Source organism: Puma concolor, chromosome B3, assembly GCF_028749965.1.
Source record: "Puma concolor isolate L17-30 chromosome B3, mPumCon1.1.hap2, whole genome shotgun sequence".
NCBI lineage: Eukaryota > Metazoa > Chordata > Mammalia > Carnivora > Felidae > Puma > Puma concolor.
This window is the reverse complement of record NC_141672.1, coordinates 95,773,951-95,801,162: the sequence shown is the minus strand read 5'-3', so window position 1 is coordinate 95,801,162 and position 27,212 is coordinate 95,773,951. Positions and strand designations below refer to the sequence as shown.

Sequence of the window (27,212 nt, the reverse complement as noted above, 5' to 3'; positions counted from 1 at the left end):
CGAAGGGAACAAACACAGTGACCAAACAATCACATTATGAAAAACTGTCTATTTGGCCTTGGGAAGAGTGAGGTTGGCAGCTTCAGAATCTTAGCTTGGTTGTACATACCATATAAGTATTGTCAGGCATGAGGAGATCGACTAAGGATGGGATATGCCAAACCAGGACCCATATCTTCTCCTCTCTCTCAAGGTGTATTTTCTACTTCAGGCAGAGTGTATTTTAACAAGCCCAGCTTGTAGCTGGGCGGTGGGATCCCAGTGGAGATTGAGGAGCGCCCCCTCACCCAAGGGTGTGAAGTAACTCACCAACTTTGGCCACATGTCCCACTGCAAATTTGTGCTGTCTCTTTAAGGCTGGAGACTCCACCCCCTAATGCCCTCCTGGCTTTCCCTGCTGATTTTTTTATATTCCAGGCTTTAAGTCCCATTGGTTGTAAGAACTCACAAAATTCAGCCCCTCTTACTTTCAAAGCCAAATATTATGGGGATTTGTCTTCCCCATGTGGGCTCCCCAGTGTAAAAGTCTATTTTTGCCCTTGTCTGTGCCGCCAGCTCCCTATCTACCTTGGATGGCCATGATCTATTTCTCTCCCAAACCATGTCTTCACCCTTTCTACCTTCCTTGAGGTGGCCTCTTCTCCCCTTAGTTGTGGAGTTTGTTCTGCCAGGCTTCAGATTATTTTCTGGGTTATTTACACTGATGTGAATGTTACCTAGTTGTATCCATAGGACAAGACAAACTGAGGATTCTACTCCACCATCTTCCCAGCCTCTCTCCTCCGTATATAGGATTTAATTTCTCTAATCTCCTAATGGTGTCAGCCTGGCTTGCACCAAAGCAGGAAAAAGCTTGGGTTAGGCCAGAGTCAGTGTCCATATAAACCAGAGTATATTTAAATCCTTCATTCAGAGGAAGGGTGTCAGTATAATGAATTTGCCAATTACCTACCAGTTGAGAACTCTGGTATATGGACCCACATTCTTTTGGCAGTTGCCTTGAGTGGTATTTAGAATACACAGGACAGGTTGTTATTGTACTAACCATTTCACTGTACTTCAAGAGCAATCCAGCACCCCTGGCAATATGTCCTTTCATTTGAGCATTGTGATGGCCATTTTTTCTATGCACTCAATCTGTTGTATCTACTAAAGGGTCAGTAGATAAAGCTTGTACCAAGCTAAAGCATCACCTTACCAGCAGTTGCCAATGCCTTATGAGTTGAGACATGGAAAACAGTGAGGACTGCCTTGGACTCTTGCAGATGAACCCAAATGTCTATAAGGGCTTATTCATAGGCCATAAAGACTTATTCATAATCATCAATCCCTTGGTTTTCTATTATCCAAGCCATAGGGTTAATCCCCTTAGAATAGCTGAGCTGTCAGTGTAAAGGGTTAATGGCCAGGGTTCATGAGTGATCACCAGCCAGACTGCTTTGAGTTTAGCCCACTGGCTGCTGCATTGGCTACTATGTGAGAGGCCCTACCTGGAGGAGCACTATGTACACTGCTAGGAGCTGTTGCTCTGTGGGGATATATCAAGTATTTGTCCCCTTCCATAACTGGGTCCAAAATCCTAGAGGTATTTTCCCATTCTGTTGTTTTTGCTGTGGTGCCTACCCATGTTTTTTGGACTCACAGATATATTTAACTCAAATATTAGCCCTACTTGGGAAATGCCCAGAGCTTTAATCTGTTTCATTAGTATTTTTGTCTACTCAAAGACCACTTGTTGTTTTAATCCCCAATCCCACATGTGCCCTTTCTTTACCAAAAGGCATGAGGAATGGAAGCATTGTGCCAGGTGGGGAATAAAAGTGCTCTAAAACCCCCAAATCCCTACCAAGGTTTGCATTTATTTTACCTTCTTATGGTTGGACAGGCTTGCACCTTAGCAATCACAGCTTTTGGGACAATACGAGTCTTACCCGACCAGATAACACCCAAAATTTTATGGCAGTACCTAGGCCTTGAATTTCCTGTGGGTCCATTGTTTAACCTCTCCCTCGTAGATGCTCTAACAAAGCCTGCAAGGCATCCTGCAGCAGAGGTAAGTCTTCTATATTAGCATTACATTGTCAGTGCAATGGGTTCATCTTACCGATGTGGAGGAGCACACAGAGAGGTCCCCAGCTACCATCCCATGACATATTGTGGGCCTGTGGAGGTAGCTTTAGGTGAGTACTTTATCATTGTCCCTCCCATATGAGGGCAAATTGACCTTACTTACTTACCAAAAACATCCACCTGTCAAAGTTTTTTCTATGAATCTCCTAGAGGATGAAAAACTTTCATAAGAATATATGTGAAAAAGAAGTGTCAGAGGAAAACAAAAATTGTCTGCAAATAACAAAAAAATTTTAAATGGCCTTGGTCAAAGATCCGATAAGAATTTTTTTATAAACCTGGTAAAGGTAAAAACTAGAAACTTTGTTTTGAGGGCATGTAAACAAAAACCTTTGTTTATAATTTCTTATCAAGGGCAGACCAGCAATCTAAGAAAATTTTGTCTTTTTAACAGAGAAAAATCAAATTTTAATCTTACACCAGTGTACTTTTAGAAATTTATTTTTTTTATTTTTTTTAAAGTTTATTTATTATTTTTGAGAGAGACAGAGACAGAATGTGAGTAGGTTAGGGGCAGAGAGAGGAGACAAAGAATCCGAAGCAGGCTCCAGGCTCTGAGCTGTCAGCAGAGAGCCGGATGTGGGGCTCGAACTCACGGACCCTGAGATCATGACCTGAGCTGAAGTCGGACCCTCAACCGACTGAGCCACCCCGGTGCCCCACACCAGTGTACTTTTAAAATTAATTCATTCCAGTCTTAGTCCTGACCATGCATAAAATTCTTTTCTAAAGATTCCCCTTCACAAACCTTCTATAATTTTATTTTTTATTAAGATTTTATCCTAATTTTTTCCTCTCTAAACAAGTCTAACTTCAGAACAAAGTTATTTTCTTTTACCTCAACAAAAATATATTTTCATTCTTCATGCTTTTCTTATATATTTCCTATTTTCCTGCATACGGAGTTGCTCTTATTATTTCTAGCTGTCTGTATTTTAAAGAAGCTTTTTCCTCTCTTTTGTTTCTTTTAAATTCAGCCACTGTAAACAATGTCTTGGCTATCTCCTGGGGTATTTACATTTTAAAGACACGATAAGATTTACAACTTAAAAAAAAAATTTACACCTCCAAGAGACAGAAAGAATGCAAGTTTTCTCCTAAGAGTTTTGGGAGTAATTGCTATTTAAAATTTTTCTTTTGTGGGCACCTGAGTGGCTCAGTCAGTTAAGCATCTGACTCTTGATTTCGGCCTGGTCATGATCTCATGGTTGTGGGATGGAGCCCCACATGGGGTTCCACACTGAGCGTGATGCCTGCTTGGGATTCTCTCTCCCTCTGGCTCTGTCCCTCCCCCATTCATGCTTGACCTCTCTCTCAAAATAAATAAATAAACATTTTTTAAAAATAAATAAAAATTTCCCTTTGTAGTAAGAGCTTTGAAAACATAGGGCATTTTGTCTGTCTCTTCATCAATTACCATATTTCTTTTTCATGTCTATCATTTTTAAAGAGATTTTAGCTCTTAGTGTCCTAATTAGGCTTTGTCACAAGTGCCTGGATCTTAATCTGTGGTATTTGCTATCCTCCTAGCTTTGCAAAACAGCATATTAAGGTCCCTAAGTTTTTATCTTGCTCTCTCATCTTGTCTGCCGGGTTTTATGTTCTTTTCTAATCTTAGTTCATTTTTTAACTTCCAGACATGAGCTTCAGCCTCCAGCTGGGCATATGTAACCAGCCAAACTGCTTATAGTAGAGGCCAACCCCCTGCGGCCACCGTGTGTATCCCTTCCTTGCCACAGCCTGCAATGTGCAGTGCCTCCCACAAGCATGCTAGACTGGGTGGCATTTCCTGGGCGTCCTTGTACTCATGTGGTGGTCTACCAGTATCTGACACATGGACCACCCTTGCCCACATAGAGGTCAATGGCCAACTCAGGATGTGTTGGCCCCCACGGATGTGTCTTTTCCAAAGCTAGGGAAATTTAAGAGGCTTGAATGAGCATCCTTCCCCACACAGAGGTCAATGGCCAACTTGGGATTTCCCCGGGAAATGAATCTTTCCCAAGGCTCATTTCTTTGGTCTTCTGGCTGGCTTGCCAGTTGTAGATTTGCAGCCCTCTCAAGGACTTTCCTGGTATAATTTGAAATTGCCCCTTGTATCACTTCTCGGCCTTTTGGCTAAGATCAAGTGTGAAATTGCCCCTTGTATACAGAAGTCAGGGAGAAACCAAAGGAAAAAACAGGCCACTCCATGTTGGTAGGTGGTAATTTTAATAATAGCAAAAGGAACTTACATACAAGGCTTGTCTTGGGTGGTAGCAAGACAAATGGATCCCTGCATTCACCCTCCAAATCTTAAAAGTTTATAAAGAGGTCCTAATGGGGCTCAGTCATGTATACCATGCAGGTATTTTCAACATTACCATCTCAAGGCTATGTTCTAGGAGCAGCCTCTGGGACTGGGAAAGGCAAGCAGAACCCACATTTCAAGGACAGAGAAAAGGGTAAGGAGGGTCTGAATGCCTGAGTCCAGCTCACAGGACAATTGGTGGTCACATCTTTTTTTATTATGTTCCCAACAGAACCCAGTTCATTCTGGCTTCTCTCCAGTGTAACAGTATATTGGCATAGAAGACCTCTGCATATGGGCCTACACCATCCAATACAGTATCTAGAAGCCATGAGTGTCTCTTTAAATTAACTAGAATCAAATACAATTTAAAATTCACATTATCAGTAACATTAGCCAGATTTCAGTTACTCAATAGCCACAGTATCAGGCAAATATAAAACATTTCCATTAACCTAGAGGGTACCATGCTGAGTGAAGTAGGTCAGACCCAGAAAAACAAATACCATATGATTTCACTTATATGTGGAATCTAAAAAACAAAACACATAAACAACACAGAAACAGACCTAAACCCCATAAATACAGAGAACAAACTGGTGTTTGCCAGAGAGACGGGTGAGGGGGATGGGCAAAATGGGTGAAGGGAGATGGGAGGTACAGGATTTTAGTTACGTAAAGAATAAGTCACAGAGATGAAAGGTACATCATAGGAACTATAGTCAATGGTATTGTAATAACGTTGTGTGGTGACAGATTGTGGCTACACTTGTGAGCATAGCACAACATATATAGGTGTCACCATATTGTACACCTCAAACTAATGTAACATTGTGTGGCAACTATACTTCAGGGTTTTTTTAATGATGAAAAGGGGAAAAAAACACATTAGCATCAGCACAAAAAGTTTTATTGGAAATCATTGATCATTGAAATCTCTAACTCTTAGGCACGTTTGAATTCCAAAGCCAAGTCTGTTTCTCCTTCTCTTCACCCTTCTCTCCCCAAAAGCCTGATTTGGAGGGAAAAACTACTGTTCTATACCCTTTATTTTTCAGAGATAAATACAGTTATAGTCACTCATTCTTTCTTTCTATGCTAGATACTTTCCATTTGTCCTTCAGATCCACCTTCCACTTTTTCCACCCTGCTCTGTATGCTAGAAGGCAGACCAACAGCTTCCTTTCTTCTCATTTCTGGTTGGGTTTGGCCAATGGGAAGCACCAGCAAGATGTTAGAGGGAGGGAGGCAAGAGACATCAGGATATTTACGTCCTGCCCCAAAGTACTGTTGTATATCAGGTGTATCCCTCCATCAAATGTCTCAGCTTCTGTCAGGTGGCCTTCTTCATATATCCCTCTACCTCCAGGATCCATCTATCTCCAGATCCTTCTTCTCACCACTTTAAGCCTTGGAGAGGTACAGAGAGCCCTGCTGTTATCAGTCCAAGGACATTACACTCTGTATTGTGATCTTCCTGCAATATGCCCATACCTTTTAAAATAGTCCTTTTATTAAACCCTCCAATTATTATAATTTGAGTGTATGATAGGACACTAGGTAATAGATTTTCTTATGTTCATTAGTTCTCTAAGAAGATGGGCTTATAAGTAAGGGGACCAATCCTCTCATTTTGCCCAGGATTGAATGTTTCCCCAATACAAGGGAATTTCAGTGCTAAAATCAGGACAGTTCCAAGAAAACTGAGATGGCTGATTACCCTACCCATAAGTATATTTGATTATGATATTTATCCACATGATAGTCTGAATACAAATAATTGTTTCTCCTTTATTTAACTGCCTGTTTAATTTTACTCCTCTCTACCTATCTTGATTTTATTTTGGGGGCTATTGGTTTCTTTCTAATTTTTTCCATGTATTTGTATTCAGTGCCTTTGTTCCTTGCTGTTTTGTGCCTTTATACTCCAGAGGTATCTTCTTTCCAATGTGGGAGGTAGTCATACACAGTCCTACTTTGGAGATATAAACCATGTAACATTTTAAGATTTTTTTTAATCTATAAGGTTTATGGAAGTAAAATCCAGGTTATTTTCTTGCCCTTCTTGGGATCTGTGAGTGACTATTCACCCAAGGTGATTAGGATCTATAAGTTTCTCAATGCTTTCTGGTATTGATAAAGAGAATACCAAACTTACTTAAAAGGTTACTGTAAGTATAAAGTGACTTCAGCCCACTCAACCTGTACCCTTCAAGGTGTTGGCTCCTAGTTAAAAGATAAATATCCTCTAAATGGAGGCCATGTTTAGGGGTGCCTGGGTGGCTCAGTCAGTTGAGCATCAGACTTCAGCTCAGGTCACAATCTCTCATTTCATGAGTTTGAGACCCACATCCAGCTCTCTGCTGTCAGCACAGAGTCTGCTTTGGATCCTCTGACTCCCTCTCCCTGCTCCTCCCCACTCATTCTCTCTCTCAAAAATAAATAAACACTTTAAACAAACAAACAAACAAACAAATAAATGGAGGCCGTGTTTGCCAAGGGCTATTCTGAAATTCAGAGTATGGATTTCAGCCCAGATTCTAAGACCCCAGAACTATAAGCAGAAAATGAACTGGAGTTACTGCTTTAGCCCTGAAGGTAAATATGGAGTAAAATAGGACTTGTGGAGGCCCTGGAAATGACAAGTGCCCCCTTCTCTGGAAAGACTGTACAGCAATCTCCCTGAGTCTTCCTGACACTAATGGCTATGATCTATTCAAAAGGTCAAGTCACTGGGCTTCTGGGTGGCTCAGTTGGTTAAGCATCAACTCTTGGTTTCTGCTCAGGTCATGATGTCACAGTTCCTGAGATTGAGCCAGGGTTGGGCTCTGCACTGACAGCACAAAGCCTGGTTGGGATCCTCTCTCTCTCTCTCTCTCTCTCTCAAAATCAGTAAATAAACATAAAAAAAAAGATGAAGTCACAATACGTTATAGAATTTCCCTTAGTAAGAAAATCTTGATTTTACACTCTGTGGTACTTCCTTTTTATTTTTCCCCCATTCCCAAAATAGATGCTGTTTTTGTTTGTTTGTTTGTTTGTTTCCTGTCTCATTTTTTGCTGACTGCTAAACCTTCTTCTACCTGTCAGGCTAGCTGATCAACAAACATCTATGTATGTAGTCCTATGCATGCTGGGAGGATGTCTAAAAATTCAAGGAGTTGGAAACCCTTCTGATGGGGCAAACTTGCAGAGAAAGGGGGAAATGTTTCTTCCCAGAAGCCTAGTAAAGCCTAACTACAATGTCACAATTCAGGTTGCCCTCCCACTACGTGGTTCTTAACCCTGATTGCATATTAGAATCATCGGAGAAGTTTCCTGCTTCCAGACAATTGAGTCAGACTCTCTGGGGTTTGAGGTCCACAGGATGGTTTTTAAAGCTCTCCAAGCAATTCTGCCATGCAGACAGGGTTAAGAATCCCAGCCTTACAGTTAAGAACCTAAGTGCATATGCATGCTATGCTGGTCTCTACTGCATAAGCAGAAATCATTGATCAACCTAAGAAACACATGGAGAGAGACTTTCATTCTCTTTGTGTCTCACCATCTAAAAAAACTACCCAAACCAACACTGCTCAACATGACACCACTGGCTGATGCAGCACATTCCTGGCAACCATTATCCCGAGGTCCCTGTGAATCACTACACAGGTTTTTTCAGTTAGTCCTATTCTCCTTCCATATGCGAGTGGAAAGCAGCTGTCTCCATTGTAATAGGCAGCCGACTAGGTAGGAGACAGAAGACTTGGATTCTAATCTCATTCTTCCCCTAACTAGTTGTGAGGTATGAAGCAGATCATTTTAATATCTCTGAGAGTTAATAAAATGGGATGACTTACCTGTCAACCTACTTCACACACTTGCGTGAATATTAAATGAAATGTGAAAGCAATCATAAACCATAAATTTCCATGTCAAGATAACGACATGACTATGTACTTAAGAGCCCCTAGAACAGGGACGCCTGGATGGCTCAGTTAATCATTTGACTTTGACTCAGATCATGATCACACAGTTCATGAGTTCCAGCCCCACATTGGGCTCTGTGCTGACAGCCTGGAGCCTGCTTTGGATTTTGTCTCCCTCTCTCTCTGCCCCTCCCCCACTCATTCTACCTCTCTCTCTCTCTCTCTCTCCCCCTCTATCTCTCTTTCAATCTCTCTCTCTCTCTCAAAAATAAACATTTTAAAAAATAAAGGTGTCTTCATATCAAACTATTAAAAAAAAAGAGCCCCTGGGACTGAGCAGGGCTCCTTCCTCCCTTTTTTCTCTAGGGAGTTTCCTCTTTAGTCTTAAGGGAGAACATGTAGAAAAAGAGGTGGAGAAAGAGAGACACATGTATAAGAGGGCATTTCTGCAGTGTTTACAAAGGAATTCCATGCACCCATTGAGTAAATATGATCGCTCTATACGACACACACAGAACGATGTTAATGATATATTGTTAGGTGAAAAAACTAAGTTGCAATACAGTATGTAGGGTATGATCTCATTTTAAAACTATTGAAGAATGTTTGTTAGTACATGAAAAATGTCTAGAAGTATACATTCCAATCTGTCAACACCAGTATTGATTGGGAGGGAGATTTTATTTCTTTCTTTGTACATTTCTGTTACATGTGAATAATTTTATGATGACCATATATCATTTTCATAATTTTCAAATGCATACTAAAATGCAAATCAAGGGGAAAGAGAGGTGGTGATGGTGTTACAGCCCAAGGCTAGTAAAGAGAGAAAATGTAATTGCCTTAAAGTGTAGAATGGATTATTAAACAGTTGGGGAACATTTACAAAGGTATGTGGTGATCATCAGCTGACATGAATTCACTAGGAACAAACCAAGACAAAATAACCCATTTCTTTTTGGTAGAATAACTAGATTATCTTAGTATCTCAGGGGAATATCACAGATTTGTGCATCTTGATTCAGCAAAGCTTTTCACAAAGTCTCTTACAACATTATTTTGGAAAATATGTGAAATGCAAATCATTAAGTGATTCGTAGCTAGTTAAATATCATATCCATGTATCAGAATATATGTATCCAAGAGAGTACTAGTCTTTGGCCCCGTTTTCTTTCATATTTTTATCAACAACATAAAGACATTGAAGGTAGCCTTACCAAGTTCTCAGATGACACAAAGATGGAAGGACTAGCTTACTAGCTAAACCTATATTTAAGATATTCTTAGTTTATTTGAGTATCAAGCTGAAATCAGCAAAGGAACTAATGAGTTATAGGATGACATATCTCCATTCCATGTAAGAAAGACTTCCAATAATGGATCAGGCATAGGCTCTCAGTCAAAAAAAATCTAGAGAGGGGTGCCTTGGTGGCTCAGTTGATTAACCATCCAACTTCAGCTCAGGTCATGATCTCATGGTTCATGGGTTTGAGCCCCACGTTGGGCTCTGCACTGACATCTCAGAGCTTGGAGCCTGTTTTACATTCTGTGTCTCCCCCTCTCTCTGCCCCTCTTCTGCTCGTGCTCTGTTTCTCTCTCTCTCAAAAATAAATAAACCATAAAAATTTTTGTTTAATCTGGAGGGGGTAGGAGATTGGATCATCAAATATTCCCACAATTGCAAAATTATATGATTCCAACCAGAAAATTATTAACAGACACTAAGTACTAACAGATTGCAAAGATAGTGGAAGACAATATAGAGCATAATGCTTGTTTTCATAGAGAAAAGAAATCCTGAACAGAACCTTGAAGAATCAGTAAATAGGTATAAATGCACAGAAAAGAGTAGATCATTCCAGGGTTTTATAAAGCACAGAAGCAAAACTAACATGCCATTTTCCAGAGTTGGGGAGTTACTGACCTGGCTGTGACTTTGGTGAATAAAAGAAAATAAGGCTGGGTTTAGATCGTAGAGGATCTGAAACCAGGAAAGAAGTTTGTTCTTTGTACAGCAGAGAAGGTATCAGTCAGGCTCTGCTTGCAAGCATCAGAAACTAACTATGGCAAACTTCAAGAGAAGAGTTTATAGGATAAATATCAGAAGCCCCAGAAGGCTGGAGAACCAGGTCTGGAAATATTAGAAAGCAAAGTGACCTCTGAGGACTAAAAAGCAGGAACCAGAAGGATGGCTAGGGTGAATGAATATCCAATCATATTTGATCTCTTTATTACACTGCTAAGGATTCAAATAGATGGATAGAGAGTTTCAAAGCCCTAGCTTGGGTCCTTCTCATTGCTGAAGAAGCTGAGTACTGGATTAGTAGTTTTTCCAGACTGACAAGAGATAATTCCCCCAAAAGGAATTGAGGTGTGAAGGAGAAATAAGTGCTGAGCAGCCAAAAGACAATGAAATCTCACTATTGGCACCATTAGCAGCTTAGAGGAAGGTAGCAATATGATGAACACAGTGCTATAGGGAGATTTGGCAATTTGCAAATGGACTAGAGGAATGAAAACCTAAAGGTGAGTGTGGAGGGTGAACAGGTAGAGCACAGAGGATTCTTAAAGCAGTGACAATACTCTACATGATACTATAATGATGGATACATGTCATTATACATTTATCCAGACCTCTAGAATGTACACCACCAAGAGTGAACCCTATTGTAAGCTATGAACTTTGAGTAATTATGATGTGTCAGTGTGGGTTCTTCAGTTGTAACAAATGTATCACCCTGGTTGGGGATGTTGCTAATGGAGGAGGCTATGCATACGTGGAGGCAGGGAGCGTATGGGAAATCTCTATACCTTCCCTTCAATTTTGCTGTGAACCTAAAACTGCTCTTAAAAAAATAAAGTCTTGGGGCGCCTGGGTGGCACAGTCGGTTAAGCGTTCGACTTCAGCCAGGTCACAATCTCGCGGTCCGTGAGTTTGAGCCCCGCGTCGGGCTCTGGGCTGATGGCTCAGAGCCTGAAGCCTGCTTCCGATTCTGTGTCTCCCTCTCTCTCTGCCCCTCCCCCGTTCATGCTCTGTCTCTCTCTGTCCCAAAAATAAATAAACGTTGAAAAAAAAATTTAAAAAAAAAATAAAATAAAATAAAAATAAAGTCTTTTGGGGCACCTGAGTGGCTCAGTCAGTTAGGCATCCAACTTCAGCTGAGGTCATGATCTTGCAGTTCATGAGTTCAAGCCCCACATTGGGCTCACTGCTGTCAGCAAAGAGCCTGCTTCAGGTCCTCTGTCCCCCTCTCTTTGCCCCACCCCCACTTGCACTCTCTCAAAAATAAATAAACATTAAAAAAATAAAGTATTTTTATAAAAACAGGAACAAAAAACTAAAGGCAGAGAGTGAGTTCTTTAGGTTTAGAGCATGGCACTGAGAATAAGATAGCAATGATCTTCACAGTAAAAACAAGAAGTCTCAATAACTACCTAGATGCTATGGACAAGGAGAGGAAAGAGTCAAAGAAGACCATAAATGCTCTTCTTGAGACTGGAGGAATGATGGTGGTAGATTTAAGAAAGCTTAGACAGAGAGCAGTACCTAGGATGGAGAGGAAGAGAATGTTCATGGTGTTGAGTTTGGAAAATGTGCACTAGGAAGTAAGAAAACTAGGTAGTCCAAGAGGACTTGGTTGGAGATACAGACGTAGGAGGATTTGGCATAGAGAAGACGATTTAAGTCAGATGGAGCTTTCTTACAGAGAGATATGTAAAATGGTGAGCAGAAATTGTGAAGATTTCCCTCTAAAATGTGAAAGGAAAAAAAAGAAAAGAAAGAAAACCCCCTCCCCCCCCCAAAAAAAAAGAATCAGTAGAAGAGGTTTTGGGAATTTAGAATGAGAACTTTGCATTATGAACTTTTCACCATGAGTGGTATTACATTTTTCCATTTTTATTCCTCATCCCATTTTCTCCCTCTACCCCCAACACCCACTGTAATTATGTGTCCATAAATATGCATATATTCCTGTAAAATATGTGGGGTTTGTGGAGTTTGTGTGTTTGAATGTAAATAAGTGGCATTTGCTGTAGAACTCATTGTGTTATTTTTTCACTTACCACATCATGTTGCTCTAAGTACAAGAAAGCCAAATTCCTCTTTAGAAATGTCTGCAACAGCTTACATTTCTACCAGCAGATCACAAGAACTCCCATTTCTACACATTTTTGCCAATAGTTGGTAATATCCAATTTTTGCAAAATTGTTATATATAAAGTTGTATCTTCTTGATTAATTTTTCCTAAAGAGTTTGAATATCTCTTAAGATTTCAAGTTTCTCCTTCAATAAACTGTTTGATTGTATCTTTTCCCCATTTTTTTCTAAGTTTCCTTTTATTTGTTGATTTCCAGGAGTATTGTTTATATTCTAGAGCTGTGCAGTCCAAAATAGTAACTACTAGCCACTAATCATTAACTATTCAGACATGAGCTACTGGGTCCATGAAGTATGGCTAGTCCAAATTGACATGCACTGTAAGTGTAAAATGCACACCAAATTTCAAAGATTCAATACCAAAACAATGTAAAATATCTCAATAATTGTATATTGATTTTATGTTAAAATAATATTTTAGATGTATTGTGTTAAATAAAATTATTGTTAAAATTAATTTCACCTGTATATTTTTGCTTTTTATAATGTGGCTACTAGAAAATTTAAAATTACATAAGTGACTCACATTGTGGCTTGCATTATATTATGATTAGGTATGTTTTTCTAGATATTCTTAGTTGGCTTTAGACACTGAAAATATCTTCTCTATTCTGTCCTCCTTCTTAAGTTCGTTTATAGTGTCTTTTGTGAAATCCATCCTTTTTTCACCAGGCCACCACATTACACACTCTGGGGGAGGTATTCACATCAGGATCTATATGAGTGGCCCGCCCTGGAGTTGTGCAGGGGATAACATATGCAGCCATACATAATGCTGATGTTTTGCTTTGTGAATTGCACTTTATGTCTTGTTTAAGAAGTCCTTCCCCACAACCTGATCACAATGATATTTTCCTTGTATTATTTTTATAATTTAAGAAGAAACACAGGATGGTGTTGTATCATAAAGAAGCCATTAAAGACAGTGGTTTATAATGCCAAAAATATGCAGAGTTCAGCCAAAAAGGATGATGATAGAGGAAATAATTATGTTGGGTTTTATGATTTTGACAGCAGTGTTATCTTTCTAATTATGTTTTGTATAGGCAAATGTTAAAATTTGCATTCCAAAGAGCATGTTAACAGATGGTGAGGAAGGCAGTCCACAAGCCTGCTGAATGACAGGCTAATTCCAGTTTTTAGTCTAAATATCTGCTGAAATTAATTCTCACGATAGGCAAATAAGCCTGATATGGATCATACAGAATTGGCTGTAATTGTGAAGATTATTAGACAATGTTTGGATTTCTGCTTATATTATTCTGAAACATCATTTTGGGCATCTCACTTGCTTACTCTGGAAAGTCAACATATCTCTTTTCCGTGTCAGATCAAATCCAAGCTACTCAAATCTGTCAGTAGAGACACCTATCAACTGGCCCTATCCTGTTTCCCATGCCTCATCTCCCCAACAGATTGTATATTCCACACACTCAGTTAGGGACCATGTCTTACACTCATACTTCCTCATCAACATCCTGGAATATGTTAAAAACTGCAGCATCAGAGAAATAGGACACTATGTTTCTTAAGTCAACTAAAATTCAGTAAACTATTTGAGCAAAGGCTCTGTGCTAAATTTATTTGAGCAACTGTTTTCACCTTGAAGTAACTCACCTGACCTCATACAAAGAAAAATGCTAATGGCAGGAGCAAGTAGAAAATAACATGTTCAAAATGAGATATCAAATGGTAAGGTATTGAAAAGTTGAGGTCGACCTCAGAACTGCTAATATGCCCATTACAAACCACAGAAATATAGGTTTGCAGTAATAAGATTGTAGTCTTCTTTAAACCCTTTAATTCAAGAAAGAGGCTGAAAGGTTACAAAAAAGTCAAAGGTAATGAGGGTAGACTCACATCAGACTAAGTTTAGGATGTTTATGGATTCAGGTAATTTATTCTTGATTAATCCTAGGAATTCCATCTCACTTTAGGTGTTAACACTTACTGGAATTTATAACAGTTAAGTCCAAATTAAAAGCTGACCCTTCTTTTTACTCAGCCCCCAGCCATAGGCTTAATTATGATTGTGTGAATGTGTAATTTTCATTTTGAAGAGTTTGTGATACTTGTGGTACAAGTCTGGGCATTATGTTAAGAAAACCAAATGTTTTTGATCCATCTCATGACAGTTATAACATCAGTGTCTCCTGGAAAACTTTGCAGAGACAAGAATTTGTCTATCAACATTATATATGACATTGAATAGAAATGTATTTCCCCAGGCCAAATTGAAAGTTACACACTTTTTAAAATGGAGCTGTGATTTTTTTTTTTTTTTTCCTAAAGTCAGTTATGGTTGTCCAGGTCCACTCCTGCTTCTGGATATATTCTTCTTGCTAAAGTACATTCTCCGGTGGTTTTTTCATCAAGCACCTATGGATAACAAGCTCTCTTAGTATTTGTACATATGAAAAAGTCTTTTGCTCTTACTCTTCAATGATGATTAATCATGGTATAGAGTTTTATTTTGACAACTATTGAAAATGAAAGTATACATTCACACAATCATAATGAAGCCTCAATACATTGAAGGTATTATCTCTGTTTTCTGGGATTTGTTTTGCTGATAAGGAACCTGATTGTTTTCCTCTCTTGTCAATCTTCTGTTTTAGAAGACTTTTTCATTGATATTCTACCATTTCACTAGGAGGTATTTAGATGTTAATTTTTTAAAAATGTAGTTCAAACATAAATGTATTCTTTTTTTTTAAGTTTATTTATTTATTTTGAGAGAGAGTGCAAGCAGGGGAGGGGCAGAGAGAAAGGGAGAGGGAATCAGCATAGAGGCTGACGTGGAGCTTGATCTTATGGACCGCAAGATCATGACCTGGGCGGAATTCAAGAGTCAGACGCTTACCAACTGAGCCACCCAGGCGCCCCACATCAATGTACTCTTAATGGATTTTATATTTTTTATCTGAGAGTTTCCCTTCAGCTAGAATTATATGTTGTCCTGTGAGCAGCAGGGTGATGGGAGCCTCTGTATGAGATGGTTTCATTGTTACTCATTTCTGAACCCTATGGGTTTCATATATTTTTATATTTGTTTCTTGGCTTTGGGAAGTCCACATTTAAAAAAAAACTTTTTTTTAATGTTTATTTTTGAGAGAGAGACACACAGACAGAGACAGATTGTGAGCAGGGGAGGAGCAGAGAGAGAGGGAGACACAGAATCTGAAGCAGGCTCCAGGCTCTGAGCTGTCAGCACAGAACCCAACGCATGGCTTGAACCCACAGACCATAAGATCATGATCTGAGCCGAGGTAGGACGCTCAACCAACTGAGCCACCCAGGTGCCCTGTGGATAGTCCACGTTTAGGGTAACTCCCACTCTGAGTAGTCCCTGAGGTCTCCTTCACTTGCACATTGTTCTATTTCCATCCATGGCAAATTGGCTCACATTTGCAACAACTCTTGGCCTTTGGGCTTCCTGATCCCCACTTGAGGACAGCGTAGTAATTTCACAGCTCCCTCAGGTCCCATACCTAGATTTGCCCAACTCAAAGGCATAGGTCAGTTTGTTTCCTCCAGTGGACAACAAGGCTTCAGCTCCTTTTACCTGCTATGTCTCTATAGGTTTCCAGAGAATTTTCTTTCCTGCTTTTGAGCTTGGGTATATATTCCTTAAGTTAGTATTATTTTTTTAATCCAGCATTTGTGTGTATGAAGTGGGGCAAAAAAGATTGTATTCAGTTCACCATCTTGACTGAATTCTTCCACATTACCTTCTCCACTTCAGTACAGATAATCTTAAAACTACAGAGTAGATCAAGAACAAATGTTAACTGGGGCTTTCTTGCCTTGCCGTGCTAGAAGTTCCTAGCTATCAAAGCCCTCAAAACAAAATTGGAAGACTTTTCCTTTTTTAGGACCACCATAAAATTTGAAAACATCCTATTAAAAATGATAGTGGTATAATAGTGGAAGCATGCAAAAGTGTTATCTTGGCAATTATAGATGGGTTCAAGTGGAAAATTGGTCTAGGAGCAAAAGATTTCTGAGATCAATCATTTAATTCTGATTATTTCTGCTAGTTAAGACCAAAATAAAAGAGAATAAAAGCTAATCCTTCCATCAAAATTAATGCAATTAAGAGTAGTCTTTTGTTGAAGCACTGATGAGATCATGTCTAGTCCAAGCAGAAGCCTGTCAATCTTATACTGTGGTTTACGTTTAATCAGATCTTTGTTTTCAAGTGCACAAATAATAGAACTCAATCTAAGATTTACACATTGCTGACTCAAATATCATTAACTAGAAGCTTTGAAGTTTTGCCTGCTGGTCCATTGAGCATGTGGACTTGTGATCTGCATAAAGTTTATCAAAAAGTTTCTTGACAATATTTATAAATCAAAGAAATACAAACTAAGAAGGTTTTTTTTTTTAATTTTTTTTTCAACGTTTTTATTTATTTATGGGACAGACAGAGACAGAGCATGAACGGGGGAGGGGCAGAGAGAGAGGGAGACACAGAATCGGAAACAGGCTCCAGGCTCTGAGCCATCAGCCCAGAGCCTGACTCGGGGCTCGAACTCACGGACGGTGAGATCGTGACCTGGCTGAAGTCGAACGCTTAACCGACTGCGCCACCCAGGCGCCCCCAAACTAAGAAGGTTTTGATGTACAATTATATACCCATAAAACTAAAAAAACTTAAAAAAATGCACAGGACTGTAGTAAAATCTATATTCAAATCTTGCTGACAAACTCCTACAATTCTTCTGAAAAGTAATATGGCAACATAGGTAGCAAAAATCATAATATTTATTTCTTGAAATAATTAAGGCCACTTCTGACAGTTTATGCTATGGAAATAATTCAACAGAAGATTAAAACTGTGTACATAAGGCTGTTTACATGTAATAGTAAACAACCAGAAACAAGTTAAAAGTTAACACTCTTTTAAGTTTCAAGCCATGTCAAGTAATCGTGGTTTACCGAGAGATAACAACATGGCTTGTAGGAATAGCAAACAGTTCCAGAACCAGAATGTCTTAACATATAAGACATTAACTTGTATTCTCATCATCAGCACAACATTAACCTCTCAATCCCAATTCTGGTACTCCACTTTTAAGGAGATTTGAATACTGTTTAACTCTATTTCTGCTATTCCCACAACTACCAAATTATTTCTTTTGGATGTCAACTTCAAATGCCCTCAAAAAGACTATCTGATTGTTTTGGACATTCACTATGCAATATTGGAGGTCTTTGTTGGGCAGAGCTTTTACAAAAGATTATATATATCATAGATATCTGACTAGAGTCCAATATTAGGTCCTGGACCAATTAGTAGTAGCAAGGATACTAAAGTTGTATGATGCATTTTTTTTCTTTAATCTTGAAGGTACATTATTTTTGTAACCTAAAAGATAAAGTAAGAAGTTTCTTCATAAACAGTACTTAGTTATACACCTAATACAAGTTGCCCTTAACTTTTCATTTTAAAATAAAAACATGGGGGCGCCTGGGTGGCTCAGTCAGTTGAGCATCTGACTTTGGCTCAGGTCAGGATCTCGTAGTTCGTGAGTTTGAGCCCCACATCAGGCTCTGTGCTGATAGCTCAGAGCCTGGAGCCTGTTTCAGATTCTGTGTCTCCCTCTCTCTGCCCCTTCCCCGCTCATGCTCTGTCTCTCTCCATCTCTCATAAATGAATAAACATTAAAAATTAAAATAAAATAAATAAAATAAAATAAAATAAAAATAAAAACATGATTCAGCATGATTCATATTTATGGAGAGACTTCTGAAATCAGGAAAGGTCATAGTCCAGCAGAGAGAGACTTCATTACATAACAACTACTGAGATTGTATAACAAGGAAATATGGTGCATTCATTTCTCATTTCATGGATCTTAATAAATCTGTTCTTGATATGAATCCTCAAACTGTAGGTATAGGAAAAGGCAAACACTTGTTAGATAGAAAGGATGCCAAGGGAGATTTACCCACACTGTAAAACATGTCTAGAAAAGAATTGTCCAGGGTATGGATGAGCAAGATGAAAAGAAAATTTATGAAAAATATTAAGTATGAACAAGGCAAGATAAAAGAAAACACAAAGCAACTATGCACATATACTTAGCAAAGAAAACAGTAATAAGGAAAGGAACATGGCATACCATATGTGGTCTGGAAACATAAAGAACAGAAAAAATGCAAGAGTTCTCTGTGCTGGCATGTTTATGATAAGATAAGAACTTACTATAAAATGAAAACAAATGAGATCTGTAAAAGAGAATTACAAAACAAATTAAAATTGTGTTAACCAGTGTTCAATCAGGAGCCAGAAACCATTAGTTATTTTAACCAAAGGAGTTAAAGAATTGTTATCTAGTTACTGAAGAATCAAAAAAGAAAAACAGAAAGATCAGATACAAGAGATATATATATTAGATATAAATATAGATGTAGATATAGAGATACAGATTCATTGCAAAAAGGAGTTTCACCCCAGGGGTGGGGAACAAAGAGAAGAGGTTGGAATAATTAAAACTTAGAAGATTTGGTGGGGGTGGGGGGGTGGGAATCTGGCTGTATGCTGACAGTGTGGAGCTTGCTTGGGATTCTCTCTCTCCCTGTCTGTCTGCCCCACCCCTGCTTCCGTGGCGCTCTCTCTCTCTCTCTGTCTCTCTCAAAATAAATAAACTTGAAAAAAAAAAGTCCCTAACAGAGAGAAACTGGCAAAGCAGAAATGTGGTATGCATGGTCCCAGCTCTGGCATCTCAAATAAGAGGAGTGGGTGTGGAGGTAAGAGACAATATTTAATAACTGGCACAAGAACCAAACCAGTATAATTATGGAATTAATAAAATTGGAACATCAAGAAACAAATCTAAGGACAGTTTATTTTGCTCACCCTATATACCCAGTGCCTACCACAGTGCCTGGCCCATTCCAGCACCCAATAAATATTGAAACAATGAATGAATGAATGCTCTGACACCCAGACCCAACACACATGGTTTTTTTTAAGGCACAATTCGTTCTTTGTTTGTTTGTTTCTCATCCCAACAGGTGCCCTCCTCAATGCCCATCACTCACTTTCCCCTCTCCCCCACCCCCCATCAACCTTCAGTTTGTTTTCAGTATTTAACTTAACTATAATCTTATAGTTAAGTCATAGTTGATCCTAACATGAAATTGCTTGAACTGCTTTTTCGCTCTTTTCTGTGAGAATGGCTTCTCCTTTTATGCTGGTGGATGTTATAGCCAGCAGAATTGCCATCAGTTACAGGCTAGAGCTGAAAAACCAAAACAGACCATATCAGAAACTTGGAATCATCCTCTGTATCAAGAGAGACATGAAAACAAGTGAAATGCCGTCTCTAACAATAGCCTATGACATACTCACACTCTATACTGTCAGTCATGAATCTTACTATAGAATGTATTTCAAAATTTTTTCTGTAGTATTCTTTGCCTTCATTCTAATATCATACTACTCTTTGTTTTTCCTGAAGTATGATTTGCACTGTTTATTACTACCAATGCTATCTTCTTCTTTTTCTTCTTCTCTTCTTCTTCTTCTTCTTCTTCTTCTTCTTCTTCTTCTTCTTGTATGTAACATTAGTGTGTCTTGTAGAAGAAACAATAAGTAATCAAGGGCTTCTTTCATGGATTTTTTATGTGTACTTTTAATCCTTAGGAAGTTTTTGTGTCATTCCAGTGTATTCCCTGTGTTCAGGTTTAAAACCGAATTTCACTGGAATGTATAAACTGTCACAGTTAAAGGAGTGTTTCACTGTTTTATAATGATAACTTTCATAGCATAGAATCCATTGAGTGTTTGGATCTGTGTCCTTACCTGTTCAGAAGAATAACAAATCAGAAGTCATGGTTTTCATATTTATTGTTTTTCACCTTCCTATAATTCATACAAATCCTGCTGACTTTGAACTTAAAAAAAACGTAAGTGAATCTTGTTATTTTTTAATTTTTTTTTTAATTTTTTTTCAACGTTTTTATTTATTTTTTGGGACAGAGAGAAACAGAGCATGAACGGGGGAGGGGCAGAGAGAGAGGGAGACACAGAATCGGAAACAGGCTCCAGGCTCTGAGCCATCAGCCCAGAGCCTGACGCGGGGCTCGAACTCACAGACCGCGAGATCGTGACCTGGCTGAAGTCGGACGCTTAACCGACTGCGCCACCCAGGCGCCCCTTTATTTTTTAAAGTTCTCCTGTGGCAAATCTGTTGTGAACTGGGATATGTTGACATAGGTGATTACTGGAGCATATTTGCACCAAAAAAACTCATCACACTCAAATATGCAGCTGCATATTAGCAGGTGGTAATTTTAGAGGAAAGGAAGGCTAATAAAAGAAGAATAGGCTGGTGGGGGGGAGGAAATATCTAGATAATTTTAACACCTTCAACCACAATTACCAGATAAAGATCATTTATCTCAATTCTTGAGAGGACAGGGATACAGACTACTGGAACTATCTCTCAAGGTTGTCCACCATTGCACCACTGGCGAAGGATAGACACTGGCATAATAATGAACTGTTGGGGTGCCTCGGTGGCTCAGTCAGTTAGGCATCTGACTCTTGATTTCAGTTCAGGTCACGCTCTCACAGTCATGGATTGAGCCCCACTTTGGTCTCTGCTCTGACAGCACTAAGCCTGCTTGGAATTCTCTATCCCTTTCTCTCTGCCCCTCCCTTGCTCTCTCTCTCTCTCTCTCTCTCAAAATAAAAAAATAATAATAGTTATGAACTGTTGGTTTTTCTGACAGACGAGAAAGCCCTCAGACCACTTGAAGATCACCATTTCAGAACTTTTATGGTAAGCTATAGCTCACCTTTGGGGGCAAGGACTCTATTATGTTTAATGCTATATCCCCAATACTTAGAACAATGCCTGGAGCATACTCAGTGCCCAGTAGACATTACTTTTTCTCTCTTATTTTTATTCTTTTGCTAGTAGACTTTAAGTTTCATTTTCTGCTTTGGTTTCACAGCTTCTTGAAAGGTAGGGCTATGAGAAAGCTATCATCCAAAGAACTCATAATTCTTTACATCATATATCAAATCCATGAGCTATTCATCAAATGTTTTGTTATTGAACAAAATCCAAGAAAAATAAAAAATATTTCAATATTATTAATGATGTGTTTTAAAAGTTTTAGTGTCAACTATACTCAAATAAAAAAATTTTTAAACAAACAACAATTTGTTTTTAGCAAAAAATAGGTAGTGATAAAAAACGTTGGCCCAAGAAAACTATATGACAGTTCCTCAACTGTCATATAATTTTGAGTTTAACATATAATCCAACAATTCCACTTCTGGATAAATATCCAAAAGAATTGGAAGCAGAGACATGAGCAGATATTTGTTTATTAATGTTCATAGCAACATTCTTCACAATAGCCCAAAGGTGGAAGCAACTCAAATATCTGTCAAAAGATAAATGGATTTTTTAAAATGTGGTATATACATAGGCAATGGAATATTATTCAGCTTTTTAAAAGAATGAAGTTGTGACACATGCTATAACATGGGTAAACCCTGAAGACACTGTGCTAAGTGAAAAAAGCCAGTCACAAAAAGACAAATATTACATGATTCTACTTATAGGTATAACATACCACTTACGAGGTAGCTAGAAATACTCAAATTTATAGAAACAGAAAGTAGAATGGTGGTTGCCAGAGACTTGAGGAAAGAAGATGAAGGGCAATTACTATTGTTTAATGAGTATGAATTTCAGTTTGGGAAGATGAGAATGTTCTAGAGATAAATGAATGGTTCATAACAATGTGAATACATTTCATATCAGTGAACTGTACACCTAAAAGTGGTTAAAATGGTCAATTTTATGTCATTTATATTTTACAATAATAAAAAAATTTTGACAAAAACTCTTAAAGAATATTGGTCATTAGAAAGTATCTTATCCAGGGGCGCCTGGGTGGCGCAGTCGGTTAAGCGTCCGACTTCAGCCAGGTCACGATCTCACGGTCCGTGAGTTCGAGCCCCGCGTCAGGCTCTGGGCTGATGGCTCGGAGCCTGGAGCCTGTTTCCGATTCTGTGTCTCCCTCTCTCTCTGCCCCTCCCCCGTTCATGCTCTGTCTCTCTCTGTCCCAAAAATAAATACACATTGAAAAAAAAAAATTAAAAAAAAAAAAAAAAAGAAAGTATCTTATCTGGTATCATTTTAGCTCATGTAATTGCATTATTATTTCAAATGAATTAATAAATGCTTTTTAAATTTCCCCACTTTAATTGCTAATATGGGAAATAGTCATAGATAAAACCCACATAAACAAAAGCTCCTTGGGGTCCTCAATATTTTTTAAGAGTGTAAAGGGGTCCTGAGACCCAACAGTTTGAGAATCACTGGTCTAGTTTATAGGGTGATTGGACTAACCTCATTAAGATGCTACCGAACTGAGGCGTCTGGGTGGCTCAGTCAGTTAAGCACCTGACTTTGGCTCAGGTCATGATCTCACGGTTTGTGGGTTCAAGTCCCACATTGGGCTGTGTGCTGACAACTCAGAGCCTGGAACCTGCTTTGGATTCTGTGTCTCCCTCTCATTCTCTCTCCCCGCCTTACCTGCTCATGCTCTCTCTGTCTTTCAAAAATAAATAAATGTTAAAAAAAAAAAAAACTTTAAAAAAAAGATGCTAGCAAACTGACACTTCTGTCCCAAAATTCTATTACCTCAGGTTTATCAAGGTTTAGCTAACCTGTTCTAAATTCAGACACCCCAAATTGCCTGTGAACGTAAACAGTTGTGTCAAACGTGGGTTAAGTAATGCTTGTTGATAAATAATTCTGAATCTGCAGACTTCTGGGCCTGACCTCATTGCTACTAGATCAAAATTCATGCCTGCACACAGAGGGTGGTAATTGAGTATCCTAACACAAATTAAGGGTTTGGAAGAAATGTACTCTTTAATTGTGCACCTTATCTATTCTGTGGTCACTTAAATATAACCCACTAACTATAGAGTTCTTAGTCTACTTAGACGTGCAATTTAAAATTCATTATCCAGCAGTATAATTCGCAAAGACTGTGTAAAGACTGGTTATGCAAGAGTGACATCAGAGATACAGTCATAATTTAAGGTGGGTCACTCAGTCTTCTCTTTAGCTGGTATGACCGTTTTTGCTTTCTGAACGATCCCTAAGAACAGATGTTACTGGTAAATGCTGACTGCAATGAAATGTCTTCTTCCTTCACAGGAGATCGGGTCTTATCAAATCGCCTACTGGCATAGTGAGGAAAAACATAAACTTGGGAGGTAGACAGATCTGCATCCCAGTCTCAGCTCAGGTAGTTACCAGCTGTGTGACCTCAGGCAAATTGAATACCCTCTTTAAATCTCAGTTTATTTATCAGTAAAATGGATACACTAATACTTTTATGCAACAGATTAAGTATTAAATTAAGTAATGGGTAAAAAGCAATTAACCCAGTGCTGAATTTATACTAAGCATCTGATCAATATTAGCTACTACTTCAGATACTATTACTGGCCTCATTACACTACTGAGCTAGTTCTATTAGAGTAAGTGCTAGAAACCAAAGGCCTTGTTATCATTTTTCTTCTCCCCCTAGGAAGTACAGAGACTGACAGGACTAAGTACTATAGAAGGGGAAAAGTGGGCACTCCTCTGTCTGTCCTCTAAAAGCAAAAGACAGCCAGAGGAAAGGATTAAGCCCAATCATGTCTCTTACAGCCCCATTTCATCAGTTCTTAAATGAATGTTTATTTCACATTACAGTACCTCTGCAATTGGGATTTGTGAGACATTGAAGGTATTGCATTGCCTAACTGGAAGGGTTTTTTCTTTCTTAATGCTGAATAAAACAATGGCAAATTTTACAATTCATAACATCTTAGATTCAATAAAATACAATAATTGAAATTCCTACTAAAAAGTATTAATAGCACTCAAATAACTCCCCAAAGTACACATTTTATCATTGTACTTACAATACTATCTTCTGATCTGTCCTGCCAGCCCTCAGCCCTAACAAGCTTGTCATCTGGCCCACTTAGATTGGTTGAATGACTGCATGCATGGGCTTGATCTGACCTTATTCACCACTCATACTGTGAGTCTCTGAAAAAGTATAGCCAAAGGGAGTCTATTTCTCTTTTCTCGGAATCCAACAGTCTCTAATTATATAGTGTTGGTGTTGCTCATACTTGTTTCATGCGTGTGAATTTCATCTCAACAACTGTAGTGTGAGCATCTTTAGATAAGGACTGAGTCAGATAAACATTTTGCCTTCTCTATGGTCCTGGTGACACAGGGCATATTTAGTGATCAATTGCCTGAAGGCTTTTTATGCTACATAAGAACATGTGACATAGTCCTACCAGTTTGACTCCCTTAGAATCTTGGGTAGGGGGTTGTCTAAATTTCACAAGCTACTCTAACATTTCAAATCACCAAGACCCTCTTCCTCTACCACTACTGGATGCTAATTGACCTTTTGTCTATTGATCAAGAAAGTCAAACCTACAGTGAAAAAATTACAAACTATAGATTAGATGGTCTCTGGCAAAGCTGATACTGTCTGTGTACCACTCGTAGCTCTCTGATCCTTTTGATCAGTTCTGCGGGCCATCTTTCAGCTTCTGTTTGCTTTGTTTCCAATGAACTGCTTTGCCAGTACTGGCAGAAATTCAGAATTGCCTGAGGGGAAACATAGTCATTGATTGGTGCCTGAATATGAAAGCTGAGCTTTTTTTACTCAAGGCTGGATAAACCCTGAGGTATAAGTTGTGCTCCAGAGCTCCCCATAGGATCAGGCAAAGGCCAGGACCTCGTGAAATTATACTGAAGCGTGTCTCCTTTCCCCTCTTCCTGGTTATTTCCCCTACTTTCTTTTTAAGTGTGTCAGTGAGGCAACTAGGGTCTGGATTTGATGGTGTCTGAATTTTAACATGAAAATAAATGGGGGAAAAGTTTTATGTTCCATGATTTAAAAGTTTACAGTATAGTAAATCCTTGTTCTTCACCCTGGGTGATCATTCTTGAAACTCACAATGAGCAATATAAAACCATCAACAAAACCAGACCTGGAGAGTCCTTCTGCCCTGCCCTTTAGGAGAACACAGCTGCCCTAAGCAGAATGGGAATTAGGAAACAAAAAGATGGAATACAATAAGAACTGACCAAACAACATTCCACAATCGATTCTCTTTTATTTACACGTTATGTTTATTTAATTTTATGTTTGACAATGTCTGGCTTTTTTGCTGAGCATCTTAGTGGTTTTTTGGAACTAAAACAATGATGCAAAATGATTTGACTAATTCCCTAGTGTTGTACAACATACAGTCCATATTTTGGTAAAATGCTACAAGATTATATAATAGAAATGTGTCATCTAACAGGTCCCAGTTTTTCTCTCATTGAATCTTTTGTAATGCTCTGGAATCTCAAAAAACAATAGGATCTATTCTAATGGATGGAACAGGTACACAAGATTATACACTTTGGGCTGATAGTTTCATAAATTTGTTTCTGAATTCCTTAAGGCTCTTAGGTGTGGTAGATGGTAGTATGGATGAGGAGAGAGCATGGTCCTTGAATGACAGAACTCTGAAACTGTATTCTGTTCTTCTCTTTTACGACCTTCAGCAAGTTGTTTAATCTTCCTGAACTTTCGTTTCATTTTCTCAATAAGACTGTTGTAAAGAAATGAATGAGATAATATGCATAGGCATACCTTGTTTTATTGCACTTTGCCTTATTGTGCTTTGCAGATATTGTGCTTTTTGCAAATTGAAGGTTTGTGGCAACCTTGTGTTAAGCAAGTCTATCAGAGTCATTTTTCCAACAGTTGTTGAACATTTCTTATCTCTGTTTCACAGTTTGATAATTCTCACAATATTTTATGTGTTTCCATTGTTATTGTATTTGCTATGCTGATCTGTGAACAGTGAATCTTTGATGTTACTATTGGAATTATCTTGGGACACCATGAACTGTGCCCAGATAAGACAGTAAAGTTAATCATGAAATGCTGTGTGTATTCTATTCTGACTGTTACACTGACCTGGAACAGGTTTCTCTCCTTCTCATTGGGTCTCCCTAGTCTCTGAGACAACAATATTAAAATTAGGCTAATGAATATCCCTACAATGGCCTCTAAGTGTTCAAGGGAAAGAAAGAGTCTCACATCTCTCACTTTCAATCAAAAGCTAGAAATGATTAAGCTTAATAAGGAAGGCATAAATACCAAGATAGGCTGAAAGCTAGGCCTCTGTGTCAAACAGCCAAGTTGTGGATGCAAAGGGAGTTTTTGAAGGAAATTACAAGAGCTACTCTAGTAAACTCATAAATGATAAGGAATATGGAAAAAGTTTTAGTGGTCTGGATAGATCAAACTGATAAGGGAGCATAAGGCAAGCTGAGGACAAAGGACAAGCTAACAACACATACACCCCAAAACAAGCTGAGATATGTGTAATATTCCTCAGACAATCCCAAATACCCAAGAGCAAAGGAAATGAAAGAAAACAAATGGTTAATTGATAGAGATCATAGTTATGCAAGACGTGAGTCTCCATCAGTTTACACATGTGTTAGCAAATAAGAAAAAGGCAGTCTGATAGCCTAATCCCCAGAAACCTATAGACTCAGTTTCCTGGAGCCCTAATATCACCCTCCCCTCCATAGCGATGTGGGGAACAAAGGCAAGAAGGAAACGGCAGGCAAAATTCAATCTCCTTATAACCTGCAG

At 38.6% G+C, this 27,212-nt stretch overlaps 1 protein-coding gene across 4 annotated transcripts in view; it reads left to right on the top strand.

The window, feature by feature from the left end:
- LOC147580219 (uncharacterized) overlaps nt 1–27,212 on the top strand; it is a 93,652-nt gene that overhangs the window by 49,693 nt on the left and 16,747 nt on the right. The window contains exons 4-5 of one of the 4 annotated variants that reach the window (XM_086710677.1): nt 21,237–21,286; nt 23,693–23,770. The exons of the other annotated variants lie outside the window; for them this stretch is intronic. Coding sequence (XP_086566803.1) covers nt 21,237–21,286; nt 23,693–23,755 — 113 coding nt within the window. The 3' untranslated portion in view covers nt 23,756–23,770. Of the gene's footprint in view, nt 1–21,236; nt 21,287–23,692; nt 23,771–27,212 lie in introns of those variants that run through there. 4 annotated transcript variants of the gene reach the window in all.